Below are 15,675 nucleotides of genomic sequence, written 5' to 3' on the forward strand. Positions count from 1 at the left end.
AACCAAGACATGACGTCTTTAATAGCTGCAAAGTATCGAATATGTTTATGAAGTCAAAGAAGTAGCTGTTTAGATTTGTCTTATTTCTTTATAGTGTTGATTCAAACTCAGTTTCGCAAAAAAATAACTGTTCAATTAAGTCTTACAGCGTTTTTTTTAAAGAAATGTTTTAAGAAGTCTAGTTTCAGTTCTTAGAATGATTTGGGTGAGTGTATCTGACCTTGATTACGTCAGGCGCATTTCTTATTAGAGAGATAATAATAATTAATAATAAAAAGACAGACAATTTCTCGACTAGTATGCTACAATTAAAATAGTATTAATTTGAAATTTGAATTTAGATTTTTAACTAAAGTCTATAAAGTTTTGCAAAAAAAAAAAAAAAAAAAAAAATTTAAATAAAAATCAAAAATTTGTTTTGATCAAGTACTTGTGCATCGGTGGGAATCGCATTCACATTGACACGACAAACAATAATACAATCATTGATGCATTAATCAATAAAATGTATGAAGAATCGTATAACTAAACTTCTTCACATTGCCATTTAGTACCATAAGAATAAGAAAATAAAATAACCATTTTAAAGATATAAGTAAGTATATATTTTACAATTTTTTACTGATCAACTATTAGGAAAAACATCAAATTATGTTCCAAGTGGGAGGTATATTTTTGCGAATTCTACTGATTTGAATCTAGAGTCTTTCGTTAACCACCTGATCTTCTGTGTTGTTAATTATACTATAGTAAATAAATAAATAGTATCTTTTTTTACAGTTGAGAATTAGTATAGGAAATCGCACGATCTCGAGTACAATTTGTATAGGAAATCGCACGATCTCGAGTACAATTTGGAAATTAATAGACACGAGTAATGTTTTGAAAGTTCTTGTAATTGCACGAGCCTTTAGGCGAGTACAATTAAAGAACTTTCAAAACATTACGAGTGTCTATTAATTCCCAATTGTACGAGAAGATCGTGCGATTTTTTGTTTATAGTTCACTCAACAAAATTTCAGTAAGAAATGCGAAGCGACGCCGTTCATCTTTGTCTATTTGATTTTCAGTCCATCGCGCAACTGAAATGCATAAAAAAAGATTAGTTCTTACGGCTTTAAAATTTTATTTATGTTTTTCAAGTACAAAATGATAGAAAATAATTGTTTTGACATTGTTTTGGCCGTGTTGCCATAGCGACTTAATTCGGTACTCCTACGGAGTACAATTAACGCCAATCAGAGTCGAGTAATTTTGTTGAGTGTACTATAAAGACAAAAATAATATTTGATTTTCTGGCCATCTAACATAGCTATCAGGCCCTACTGGCTGTGCGTGATCTCGCTGATCTACCTGTGTGTTGTTGTAATCGGAAAAGGGCCAAGGGTAGAGCCGTGTGGTATCCCGTTAAATAATTCCCAAGTGTTAGCTCAGTGTACTCTTATACCAGGTTTGGTTCTAGTTTCGTAAATATGACTTATACATGTATACTTGAAAATGAATAAAAGAGTATTAAGCAATTACGCCGGCCACCGTGTTATAGTATTACTTAGGCATAATCATTCGAAGAAACTATAAAGAGTCTTGATCCTTTTTTGTGCATATTTTTTATTGAATCTTATGTGAAATTCATTTGATTACAAATCATTTTTTCAATAAATAGGCTTTTTGCAGTTAGTAGTCACGTGACTGTAAGTTATATGGGGAGAAAAGCTACCAAAGTCCTTATATTTCATTACCATCAATTTTCTCTCAAAGTCCTTTTGTTAAACTTGCGATTCATTAAATTCATTAATTTCTTTTACATCACGTGACTGTAGACTGCAAAGGGCCTATTTGATTGGTTACAAGAATTACATCCTCCTGGTTTAACGTACAATCGTTTGTGCTATTTGAATAATAGAGTGGATTTAAACGTTGAATCGTGCTTTTTTTGAAAGAGCCGCATAGTTAGTGGTTATCCTGTGTCATTTAGTATAGGACCAAAGATAGAGCTCCGTGGTACACCGTAAGAAATCACCGGTACTAAGTTTATTAGGAAGGAATTCCTACTCCAGAAGGGTTGATTCTGTTTTGTTTTGTGTATACTTATAAAGATAAAGTATATGTGGTAGAAAACGATCTGTTAAATTGCTGCCTTTCTAATTCATTTGACCTGCTAGTTGTTCTTATTTTACGTGTAGGTTAGCCATTGCGATTGTGGTCTATGGTGTGATACTTCATGCGGTGTTTTCACTGCTTATCGCCTTTCCCTGTAAATCATTGATCAAAGATATGCCATGTCAGTAAGATATTTATAAATTTTAATAATTTCACATTGAACGTTATGAGTGAAGCAATATTGCGCGTGCGATGAAATGTATAGGTCTATATCAATAGACGTCAATTCCGGTCTCGTGTGGAATTTGTACCAGCTGAATGGCAAGTTTTCTATGTGCGCATTGTTTACCTTTACTGAAGGTTTTTACTGTCGTTCTACTCTAACCATGAACACTGGAGTTTATTCTATTATATTTTGTGTAAATATACTCATATTTTAGTTACGTTCTCTTTCATCATTTCATCTCCTTCTCCTTCAATAGCTGTTATGAATGTCGCGTTCTAATTGGTTTGGAGCGCGTGCTTTGTAAGAGCACATTGCACCCGCGCGCACTTTCCATTGCGTCATTCCTATCTATTATTGTAATTTGTATTTTATAAAAGAAATTAAAAAAATGGGGATTGGCAGAACACTCGAGAAGTGTACAGAAGCACTCCGCTACGCGTCGTGCTTCTCCTAACACTTCTCTCGTGTTGTGCCAACCCCCGCGTATTTAATGACAGCACGCGCACGCGTTTTCTATTTCTTCAATAAAAACTGGTACATGATGCAAAATGTATATGCTGTGACACTGAATTGGCTTCCCATTGTTTTCTTGTAAATTATCGACCAATCGATACGCATACTTATAGCTACGGTACGGTACGGTATGGCTATTTTTTGATTCGTTTGCCTATCGAACGCCCAAAAAATAAAATATCTCTAACCCTTAACTTACGTTTAAGCTTCAGTAGGCAGAAAACCAACACGACAAGAACGATGATGATGAGAAGCAGAATGAACAACGCCACACCAAGAATGATCAACAACGCTGTAGAAACGGCTGTAGAGGTAAATTGTTATATATTAATTAGCATCAAGATATCATTAATTTATAAATATACTTGTTTGCAAAAAATAGAAAACGCGCTTGCGTGCTGTGTGCAGTTATAATATAAGGCACGCAGGAGTTAGCACAAGATACTTTTTATCTTGGATGGAATCAGCGAATTCAGAATGTGCGTGCCTGCTGTGTGCTCTCGTAAAGCACACAACCTTTATCAACAAACCTTTTTTATGTTTCTGCTGTGTTCCTTTTTTCTCCTGCTAGATGCGCACTGGAAAAATCATGTACGCGCTCGAAATTGTGCAAATATGTATCTATTTTCAACATATTTTCATAGCATGGAAATATTATAAAAGTCAGCAGAAGTAATGAACACGCACTTACTTCTCGTGGTTTCATTTCCATGGTATGGAAATATCATGGAACATTTTTTTTCCATACCATAGAATTCAAGAAATGATTTAAAACTGATGGAAGGCACTCCAAAAGTATGGTGATACTTTAAAATCCCTACAAATTGCAACTTCCAACGTATGTCCATGCATTGGAAATATATTGGAAGTTCACATTAGGAGTCAGGGTAAGAATTTATAGGCGTCGTTGCGGTTTTAATTCTGTAAAAATAATCGATCAAAGCCTAGACTAAAACAGCAAACTTTCATTTCTTCTTTCCGGTCCGAATCACTTTTTTACGAGAAAAAATATGGAACTAGCTAAAGAACAGAAATACCTTCACATAAAGTAAAGTCATTAAACCCGTGAAATAGATATCAGACTAACACTTTAGTAGATCAAAATGCCATTGTTTTCTAATAATAATAATAATGTTCGTGTTAATCTTAAAGATCTTTTTACTTACTTGTAGTCGTTTTGTCGGAAGCTGTCGAGACGTCACTTGCCTTAACTGGATTTAAAAAAAAGTATATATAGGTGCTAGTTATACAATGGTTTCGATAATAATTATGATAATTATGATGATGATGATAATGGTGACGAGGATGATGATGACAATTGATGTTGTTCATGATGATGATGAGGAGGAGAAGGAGGATGGTGATGGTAGTGATGATGATGATGATGATGATGATGATGATGATGATGATTAACTGTACCCCGTACCATGAGTTGGATCAGCCGAGAAGTTGTTTCAGGGTTCGATCTATGAGTTAGCCTTGCCCTGACTTAGATCAGCCCAGAGGTTGTCTCAGGGTTCTATCTGTGAGTTATCCATGCCCTGACATAGATCAGCCCAGAGGTTGTCTCAGGGTTCTATCTATGAGTTAGCCTTGCCCTGACTTAGATCAGGCCAGAGGTTGTTTCAGGGTTCGATCTGTGAGCTAGCCTTGCCCTGACTTAAATCAGCCCAGAGGTTGTTTCAGGGTTCGATCTGTGAGTTAGCCATGCCCTGACTTAGATCAGCCCAGAGGTTGTTTCAGGGTTCGATCTGTGAGCTAGCCTTGCCCTGACTTAGATCAGCCCAGAGGTTGTTTCAGGGTTCGATCTGTGAGTTAGTCGTGTTCTGACTTAGATCAGCCCATTGGTTGTAGAGGATTCAATACTATTGGAAATGAAGGTTGGATGCGGCATACCTTTTCGTATGATATAGGCATCGTGTTTGAAAGTTGGGTCTGTCGTATAGTTTCCAATCTTTCCACTCTTGATTACTTCAGTAACAGCATTAGCAATTTTCGCCGCTTCGTCTTCCGATGTGGTGTTAAGCACGAGGTAGTATTCCACGATAACGCTTCCCTTACTTGATAAAAATATACAAATGATATTACCAACTTAAAATTTTAAACTAGAAAATTGATCCACACCTCTATCTCCTGCAAAATTGAACGAACGAACGAACGAACGAACGAACGAACGAACGGGGCACTCATTGGTCACAATTTACTCCTTATGCTACTATATTCACCTACCCTACAGGTGAATATAACTCTCACACGCGCACGCTCGTTTGTTGATGTATGTCACTTGCAGAGATAAATAAAATTTGGGAGAAAAAACCAGCAACTCTCTTTCCTTTATTAGTTAAGTTCACCTGTGTAAAAAATACTACAAAAATTATTCACCGCTCGAAGACTCCCTTCTCGGTAAACTGAATATAATCGAATAATTGTGAAATAGTACTAGTATTATTATGCGAAAATTCCATACAATGATGCGATCAAAAACGAAAACACAACGACAACAATACCAGAAGCATGGTTGAGTACTTTTGAGCTTCCTGTGGTGTTACGGACGGAATTACCGCAACTCGATGGCATAGGGAAGGAAATAGAAAATGTTGATCTTACCGGACTCCTGTTACTTTAACGTCTGTTACGAGCTTATTTTTCTCTTTCATAACTTTCTTCATCTAGAAAATAACGAGTATAGAAATTTTAAAATGAAATACAACCTCCATTCTTTCAACTGGAAAAGTTTCTTTTATTGAAATATTGAATATAGCTATAGTTCAAAAAAATATTGGTGAATGTTTGCATGCTGCATGTTGCATGTTGCAAGTTGCAAGTTGCAAGTTGCAAGTTGCATGCTGCATGCTGCATGCTGCATGTTGCATGTTGCATGTTGCAAGTTGCATGTTGCAAGTTGCATGTTGCAAGTTGCATGTTGTAAGTTCCATGTTGCATGCTGCATGTTGCATGCTGCTTACTAAGGTGAAAATGTTATATCATATTAAAATTATATCATATTCATATATGTAAATATCACCAAAAAAAGTATTCCGGAAAAACGCGTAGACAAAGTTTAGAAAATTTCCATATTGTTGTGACTTTTTTGATTAATGAATTGACATCAACCATAGTGCAGTTCGGGCTTGCTTTGAAACAAGCAACATCCAAAATCCAACAAAACCTTCGTCAACCTTTTTTTGAAATAGCTGTATATCGATTCTTAAGCTGTCAATACACGCTGCAATTTTTTCACACGCTGGCAATGCAACCTCAATTTTTCCGTTGCATTGCCAGCCTGAGACACAATTTCAGCGTGTATCATGCCCCGAGACTTTGACGGCAACGATGTCTCGTAACGCAAAAATTGTTGCAGAAAATCCAAAAGTTTGAACGTTTCTCTGAAACATTTTTGGAATTGCACGCCTAAAAATAGCGAAAACTGAAAATTGCAGCGTCTATCTCCCATGTTTGCAACAACCCTATTCAGACTAGCCAATCAGGATTTAATACTGATTTTTATCCTTTTAGGTTTATTTCAAACCTTTTTGATATGGTATACGTTGCAATTTTTCGCTGCAACAAAAATGTGAAATTGCGTTGCCAGCGCGAGAAAAAATTTCAGCGTTTATCGGCAGCTTTATGGTCTCAAACATAGAAACAAAGGGCGAAAGCAGGGTTTATAACTTCCCTTGTAAATGGGCCCTTCATATAACTATTATACACTTTCAGTTATATTTACATTTTTCTCAAAATCCGTCTTAAACTGCTTTCCTGCATTTGAAGTTAGATCTTTCACTTCGTCAAAGACCACTGACGTGAGTCTCATCTCTGTATCAATCCTCGCTAAAAAGCAAAACGAAATAATTCAAAATCGAAATTCTGATCAAAACGAAGCAATAATGAATGGATGAATAAATATAATGTTTCGAACGAACGAACGAACAAACGGACGGACAGAATTATATTTACTGTTTAATAAACTCGCAGATCGTGTTATCTGCGAGTTTATTAAACGGCTTCAACAATTTTAAGTATAATTCACAAACCTTTCAGTTGAAGTAGAGCGACCATATACCTCGCGAACATTAACTTTTATACTTTGATAGTCGTTTGTACAGCAATGTCAAGCGCAGTGAAGTTTGTATGTCACTGCCATGCGCAGTAAGTGCAAAAAGGGCTCCCACAAGTTGAAGACAACATGCTGAACTCAAGACAGGGGCACTAGACGACGATAATTTATAGGTCGTCGATGATCGTACGTGAAACTGACCTTGATGAGGCTCTAAGTCTTCATCTAAACTTGGATGCACCTTTATTCTGATAAGGTTGTCCATATAAGTATTCTTTATATAAAGAATATATACTTATGAGGATGAGACGTTATGGGGTTTAGAGGTCCATGCACGTGACGTGTATGGTCGCTCCAATTGGTTCAAATGCTCATGAATTATTCATGAGTTTTTGAAATCTTGTTTAAACTTTTTATTGGATTGGCTTAAGTGAAAAGAGTAATTGTGCCACGGATTTTGGTGTAGTGCAGAAATCGATCATTCAAATAGCTTGTTTGAGATGGAACACTAAGCTTTATATTCTTATAGTAATTGCATTTTGATGATTATGTATCGGGATATAATGCTCTCGATCCCTATCACTAAAACACTTACATTGCTTTGCAGTAACAACTTGGTCTTGTGCTGTAAATAATGAAAAAGATAGAAATTTTTAAAGATTTGGAAAAATCAGTTTTAAAGTGTCGTCAAACCAAAATACACCATCACAGGTCATTCACATCTTTTAAATTTAAAAATAAAGATTTCCAGGTTTATTTCTGCCAGTATTACTACACTGAAATTTTGGAAGATCACTAATTTTGATATACTCTTTCTAATGAAAGCATTGTTGTCACCAACTGATGAACTAAGGTATCTCAAGGGGCACGCGCTTTTTCATATGGTCTATATTAATAGTTGCAACACTTTTTTAAAACAACTCTGTCAGTGCTTTCAAGTTATTCGCGACATATTTATTCTCTTATGTATTCATTTGAGATACATAGTCGATATGAAACGTGTTAAAATCCTCCATGTTTTCTGTCAGTGTAACAATTCATGAACATTCCACGTGATGTATCTCTAGATAAATCTAATTAACGTACTTCCCATTATCATTTCGGTCTTAGCTTTATATGTTCTATACATCACAGTCAGCAGGGGTAAAAGTATAATGATGGTTTTAAATTTTGAAATATGAAAATGATAAATGTTAAAGATTTCCAGGTTGTCAAACTTACTTGATTTAGTTGCTGTTGTTGTTGCTGCTGTTGTTGCTCCTGTTGCGGCTGTTGTTGGTGCTGCGGTTGTTGTTGATGCTGCGGTTGTGTTTGGTGCTGCGGTTGTGTTTGGTGCTGCGGTTGTGTTTGGTGCTGCGGTTGTGTTTGGTGCTGCGGCTGTTGTTGTTGCTGCTGTTGTTGTTGCTGCTGCGGTTGTGTTTGATGCTGCTGTCGTTGCTGTTGGTTTTGAGATATAAAGGATTAGTGTCTTGTTTTCACCAATGAAACAACCATAAGCACAGCGATATATTAACTAACTGACCGACTGACTGACTGATGACCGACGCGACCCACCGACAATGATTTTGCAAATGAATGCATAATTTAACTTCAAACATCATTTTCGATATCATACTGATAAAACTTGAATTGAATAAGTCTGATAGATTTTGCGTTAAAACTTTGATTATTATATACTTGTAAAAATATTGTAAAATAGAAACAGCCTCTGATGTAAACAACGCAAAACAAGCACTGTAACTTTGTGGCCTTTTCTTTTTGCTGTTCTAAATTAAAATGTTTTGAATTGTCCAATTTTTATAAATCTACTGCAAATGTGTGCAGAAGAACTTAACTTTGAGCAGAGAATATTATAAGGCTATTTGGATTGTCAGTTTTGCTACGCGGACCAAGCAAACACAGGCAATTTAAGCGCATAGCTTGATAGCGAGAATCATGCATCCCTGGAGCTCTAACCTCTTTTAATAACCTTTTTCAACTTTTCTTATGAGCAAGTTAGCAAAAATCGATCAACACCATTGGACATCGCACCTCACAATTGGCAAATTTTCCAAGTTAGAGGGTGATTTAGCTCCGTAAAGTTGCAAAATTTTACAGACGTTTCGTACGGTGGGGCCCACCATACAAACGTCTGTAAAATTTCATGACTTCGCATGACTACATTTTCGCCTGTTTCCTATTTATCATTCTCAAACTTGGTAAATTTACCAATTTTGAGGTGTTTTTTTTTCTAGCATTATCGATGGATTTTTGCTAACTAGTGTATGTAAAAGGTTGAAAAAACCGTGGAAGGGTATAAAATGGGATGGTTTATTCGCCTTGTAACAGCCACAAAAGAGGAAATTGTTGAAATTGTACGTACTGATAAAATAGTTTACTATAAATATTTGAATAGACCTTCTATCTAAATCGCTTTTTAAGTATCTACAAATTGAAATTGAATAAGAATATATTAAACGGACTGGACTTACTTGTATTCTGCGCAGAAACAGTCGCTAAGAGAACAAGTAGAATACAAATACTTCCAAAAACGTTCAAGTTCATCATCATCTTTTTTTACTTTTATCAACTACAAGGAGTTCAGAAATTAATAGGATCCCAAATCCGAATCTAGTAGTGTCCTGCTTGCTTCGAGGTCCTCAGAATACTGAACCAAAAGCACTTGAACTCATCTTTATGGTTTATTAGTTTTGATTATTATTATTATTCATTTTATTTTCACGCCGTGAATGAACTGATTTGGTTGACGATTGCAAGGTTTTTTTCCTACTGATTGACGTCATCGCTTCTATTGTGTTCCCGAATAACTTGAAAGCACTGACCGAGTTGTTTAAAGTGTATATGACACGAAAACATTTCATCGTTTAAAATGTATAGTTTGTTAGTCGTAATAAATATATCGTAATAAAATGTGTTTCAAAAGCTTATTTCTTAGGATTTGTGAGAAAATTAAGCCCAATTTGTGACGTCATTTTGTTGACACGTACTCTAGATTCAATAGTAATGCACAAAATATAAATTGTAAATCGTATAAAATAACAACAAAAGGCATATTTTATTCAACTTCATTTGATAGCTTACGTAGTACTCTCCAAATGTTGGGAAACTGAAAAGTGTACAACCTGAAATTAAGATTCTACATTCAAACATATTTCGTGTATTTGCAACTAAATCTGGAGACTTTAAACAAAATGACGTCACAACTTGTGCTATATTTTCTTGAATTTCTAGAGAAATACGTTTTTGAAACAAATTTAACCGTGATATTCTTATTAATGCCAATAAAATACACATTTTTAACATTAAATTTTTTTCGTGTCATATTCACTTTAAAAATATTTCAATTAATATATATATATTTATAATTTAGCTGTCTGAATACCAAGACATGACGTCTTTAATAGCTGCAAAGAATCGACTTCGCTTATTAAGTCAAAAAGTAGCTGTTTAGATTTGTCTTATTTCTTTATAGTGTTGATTCAAATTCAGTTTCACTAATCTAATATCTGTTACAACGTTTTTTTAAAGTATGTTTATGTATGTTATAAAATGTTTTAAGAAGTCTAGTTTCAGTTCTAGAATGATTTGGGTGAGTGTATGTGACCTTGATTAACGCTAGCCTCCGTTGCAGACGTCCTGCGAGGTTCGGTTCGGATCCCTCCCCCACAAACACGTTTTAACACGTTTTAACGTGTTAGAAAGATAAGAAGAAGAAGAAATAAGAAGAAGAAGAAAAAGACGGACAATTTCTCGACTATTATACTACAAAATAGTATTGATTAAAAATGGAATTTAGATTTTTAACTAGATTTTTAAAGTCTATAAAGTTTTGCAAAAAATAATAATAATAAATTTGAATAAAAATCCAAAAACTTGTGGGAATCTGTGGGAATCGCATTCACATTGACCCGACAAACAACGATACAATCATTGATGCATTAATTAATAAAATATTTGAAGAATTATATGACTAAGTTTCTTCACATTTAGTACCATAAGAATAAGAAAATAAAATAGCCATTTTAAAGATATAAGTAAGTATATATTTTACAACTGTTTTACTGATCAACTATTAGGAAAAACATCAAATTATGTTCCAAGTGGGAGGTATATTTTTGCGAATTCTACTGATTTGAATCTTTTGTTAACCCCTTGATCTTCTGTGTTATACATTCAAAACAGCCTACGTCTTTTATATACGGGGAAAAAAATATAAACAAATTAACAATCAGCATTTTATTTTAAGATGTCTATCTTGACGGCCGAGAAACAAGCTTAGTTATTCAGTTATAAGAGTTAAGAAGTTTCGATTAAAGAGGAATTATTGCAGCCAGTCTTGAATTGAGTTTTTTTTTACCTTGGAGGGACTAAGCAGAAACAGAAGTATTGTGTATGCTAGACAGAATTTTTTTTCCAAAAAATTGGATTTGCAAAACTGATAATGCTACGTTGTTTTGCTGAATCATGCTCTGGTTCATAACTGAGATCGCTAATTTAAAAAATGAAGTAGAAAAATAAAAGAACGAATAAATAAATAAATAAATAAATAAATAAGTAAGTAAGTAAGTAAGTAAGTAAGTAAATAAATAAATAAATAAATAAGTAAATAAATAAATAAATAAATAAGAGAAAAATAAAGGAAAGAAAATCGAACAGAGTAAGTATTGTGCATCGTTAAGTTTTCCCACGCTAATACTGACACATCTTAATATGTCATTCGCGTGAATAACCTGTAGCCGACCGCCAAATAAGCTTCTACAAACACAATAATTAGCTTTTTCTTAAATGCCCTAAAGGTTAATTGAACTGGTCTTCAACGCAGCAGCTTTATAGTAGAGTGAGCGTTGCGTAACGACACAAGAACGGCTGCGTAGAGGAATTAGCTTAGCTTGTTCGCAATCATGAGATGGATTGTTCATTTTTCTCATGATTTCAATCTTAATTTTAAGCGTTTTAAACTTTATTCGAAAAATGGCTCAATAAACATTTTGAATAAAAAGTATTTGTAATAATTCCCCTAAGTTTCATATCAATTGATACTCTGGAATTTTTTTGAATATAGACATTTCTGAGATTCTCAAAGCTCCTTCCACACGTATCCGGATATTTTGTTTTGAAAACGGATTTTTTTTCTTAACGGATATTTATAGCCATCCTTCATCACACGTATCCGGTGAATATTCCACTTGAAAACGCAACTTATTTTAGTGTCCGCGTCCGCTTAATAGAGGGCCCTCCTAGTAGAGGTAACATTGTAGAAGACAGTCAACAAAGATTACCCGTTGGTCGACGATTCGAATTTAATGGACACAGGTATCCCATTGTTAATGTGCAGGGTGCCTTGATTCGTTCTGTCAACGATGACGATCAACCTTAATGACCCGTAAAAACGAAAGAATAAGAAATAAGAAAATCACGAAAAAATGAGGGGGGGGGGGGGGGGGGGGGGGAGGGGGGTGTGGGACTACTTTGTTCTGAGCTTTATTTTTAAAATTCCTCGAAGCACAGGAGAAATTTAAACCAACAAGCAACTTTGAAGAGAGGCGAGTACCCTTGCTTCCCGTGGCGGATCCAGGGGGGTGGGGGAGGGGGTAATAAAAGGGGTGATTAGTCACCCCCCTTTTCCTCAAATTTCTCAGTATATCGTTAGTAACAATCATCCTCCCTTTTTCTCGAATTCCTGGTAAAACCATTGTAATTGTCAACTCCCTCCTAAAATTCCTGGATCTGCCGCTGGCTTCCTGTCGTAACGGGTTCGAGGATGGATCTCCCGAGACGAGAGAGTGATAAAAGGCGGCACCCTTCTTTCAGTTATTCACAAGATTCCCGATTCAGCAAAAAACATATTTTTTTTCAATCAGGCATCAAATAATTCATTACCAATTCTTCGCTTCGCTATAGAGCTGAGCGATTGGAAATTTTAAATTTAATATCTGCCGTACTGTAAATATGTTTACAATTTTTTCTCTGGATATTCAAAAAAGAAATCTTAAAATTCAAGTATTATTTAAGGCCAAATTTTTGTTACTTAATTTATTAATCAATCTTTTTATCCAAATATACTAAGTTGAGTAATATATATATTTAGGCACTGCCTAAAAGCGAAGCTCCCGATACGGAAGTCACAGGGAGAACAATTTGAATGAAACCGAAAGGTGAAAATAAGATCGGGGAAAAAATCTTCAATTATTTTTTATTCGAAATGATGATAATTTCTCCCATAATAAAAACCATGCAGTGAAATCGAATCGAAATGCACTACATCGTTTTTTGTTTGTTTGTTTGTTGTTTTTTTTTTTGCGCGAGTATACTCTCCTACTTAGGAATTCTGTACACAACACACCACCACCCCCAGGGACTAGTTTTGTTCTTAGAAGATTCTTCGACAAAGTTTTCCAAGGCCGACAGCTTTAGGCTTTGACTCCCTTTTACTTAAAAAAAACGAAAGCTAATAAAATTATTGAATGAAAGTCTTCTTTGTTTTGCCGATGGGACCCCGCGATAGGAATCGAACAAAGCTGCATTTTTCTTGAATGAACAAATACGATAGCTGGTTAAAAACAACCGAAATGTTAAAGATTTACAAAGCTAAATAAAGGACGAATATTTGTTGTAATATGCTCTTCATGTTATATTTCCTCCAGCATTAAAATAAATTAAGTTTATCGATAGAAATATAAAAAGTTTTGAAAGAAAGTCTTTCATTTGTCGATTCGTCGAGAAAAATGCTTGTCAAAAAAAAAAAAAAAAAAAAAAAAAAAAAAATATATATATATATATATATATATATATATATACGATTGTTTGCTAAAAAACACACACCTGAATTCTTGAAATATTTTCCAGCTTCTTGATCTATCTTTGACTACCTAAAAGTATTTTTCAAATTGTTTTTGGTCTATAACCTGTCCTAAAGCGATTTTTTCTGTGCATTTGAGAGCCGCATTTGTGAGTAGTTTTGCTTTGACATCAAGCGGGATTCCTGTGTCGTGCACACGGACGGACGAACGGACGGACTGACGTACGGACGGAAGTGACGTAGTAGTCAAACCATGAAAAATAACTTTTTGGAGGTCCGCTAAAGAAAGCCTGTAGTCAGTACAAATTACATATCCTGCGATATTCTTATTCTAAAAATCTCAAGTCTTGTATTTGCAATATTTGGTTACAATTTTTTTACTTTAAAGTCTCAGGCTCAGTGATTATCGGTGGAATATTTACCTCTCCGCTCGAAGACTCGCGGCTCCAATCTCGTACCCAGAGACTGCATTTCTTTTGATCTGCGGATAAGAACGAGGGCTCTGGCATAATCCATATTTTGGCGCATGCGCAGTTTTCCGGAAATGAAATATAATGAATGAAAATCATGCTTTCAAACCTGCTTTCAAACAAAGTTCTGTGCTTATTTTCGATCGAAATAAGAATTACAAATGGGGAACTATTTGTTTTTATTTTTGGCAAGTCTTTTAACGTATGCGATGTTATACCGGAAGTCCAAGAAATCCTGGTCTCAAAGAATGGATTATGCCAGAGCCCTCGTTCTTCGCCGCAGGCCAGAAGAACGCAGGCTCTGGGTACGAGATTGTCGCGGCTCGGTAAATATTGCACCGATATTCACTTCGCCTTCGGTGAAAAAAATTTTAATTACTTTTAATAATCATTGTAAATGTGTCATCATAATTTATCTAAAACAAAAATAACGCTATTTTAAAAATTTATTTTCTTACTTTCATCACTCAATGCAAATTAAAAAACAGAATTTTTTGTATTGAAATCTTCTTCCTTTTTGTCATTAATAAAATTGCTTTGATAATTAACCTCGTTTTTTTACGCTTTTTTTTTTTTTTTTTGGATTCAAAATTAACTTTTAGATCTTTTTGCCTTAAGATCAAGGGCGTAAGTGCTATGGTTGGCCTTAAATGCTTTCATACAGTTTAATACTGTATTTTATCGTTGCCAACTAAATCTTGACTTAAAGCCATTGTTTATTGAAGGGTGATCACTCAAGCTGAATTCAGGAAAGATAAAGAAAATAAATTTGTATAAATAATTATAATTTGCATGACTTTGTCTTGAATGAATGCATGCATGCCTCTCAAAGGACCACTGACCAAGCAATGCAATAAATATGCAATCAATCAAAATAGAAATCGAAAAGGTAAACCATGCTGCAAAGTACTCAAGCTTTTATCCATATAGATCGATTATTATTGATTATTATTAATGCATAACATCATTAATGAAAAGAAAGGGAAATATAAAAAAAGAAAAAAAAGAAAATTAAAAAGGAAAGGGAAAGAAAAGGAAAGATAACAATGAAGAAAATGAAAGAATTAAAAAAAAGAGAGAAAGAGAGAAAAAAAAAAAAAAAAAAAAAAAAAAAAAAAAAGGAAAAAGAAAAAAGGATAGAAAACAAAAGGAAAATAAGGAAAGGAAGCTCACTCAACTAATTGACTCGTTTTGAGGTTTCCTCATGTCGAGGCCGTCTAATCCAAGATGGCTGCTTCTGTTGCTGCAAAAGTGAAGGAACTACTTTGAATTTCTTCAACCTTTTACTGTCCAAGCATCGTTATTTTGAGACTTTTCAAGTATTTCTACAATAATAGGTAAGTGGGTCTTGATATTTCAATAAAAATTATCGCATTTCACCTTGTGTTTTAGATAAATTTTAGCTCGATTTAAGTGGCATGATAGAGCTAGTGATGATAGAGTTGATATTTTTAACTTATTGTTCGCGTACAATCTCTTCAATATTTACCTACTTATTTAGAATGAGTAC

General features: G+C 34.5%; 1 protein-coding gene across 2 annotated transcripts; it reads right to left on the minus strand.

Moving 5' to 3' along the window:
- Positions 1-1,588: 1,588 nt before the first annotated feature.
- Positions 1,589-15,402, minus strand: LOC116299097 (uncharacterized). Of its 2 annotated transcripts, none has more exons than XM_089036047.1 (9): positions 15,344-15,402; positions 8,118-8,333; positions 7,492-7,521; positions 6,567-6,670; positions 5,447-5,508; positions 4,736-4,899; positions 4,006-4,050; positions 3,039-3,143; positions 1,589-2,252 (listed from the first exon to the last, which is right to left on the minus strand). In XM_089036047.1, the coding sequence occupies exons 1-9, from the start codon at positions 15,369-15,371 to the stop codon at positions 2,233-2,235; spliced, it is 774 nt and encodes a 257-aa protein (XP_088892173.1). In that variant the 5' UTR covers positions 15,372-15,402; the 3' UTR covers positions 1,589-2,232. The 2 variants fall into 2 exon arrangements, with proteins under 2 accessions (XP_088892173.1, XP_088892172.1); XM_089036046.1 differs by lacking the exon at positions 15,344-15,402 and adding an exon at positions 9,368-9,560.
- Positions 15,403-15,675: the final 273 nt, after the last annotated feature.

The sequence above is a fragment of the Actinia tenebrosa genome, unplaced genomic scaffold, assembly GCF_029948245.1.
Source record: "Actinia tenebrosa isolate PJP-AT-01 unplaced genomic scaffold, QUT_ActTen_1.0 PGA_scaffold3__52_contigs__length_22856419, whole genome shotgun sequence".
NCBI lineage: Eukaryota > Metazoa > Cnidaria > Anthozoa > Actiniaria > Actiniidae > Actinia > Actinia tenebrosa.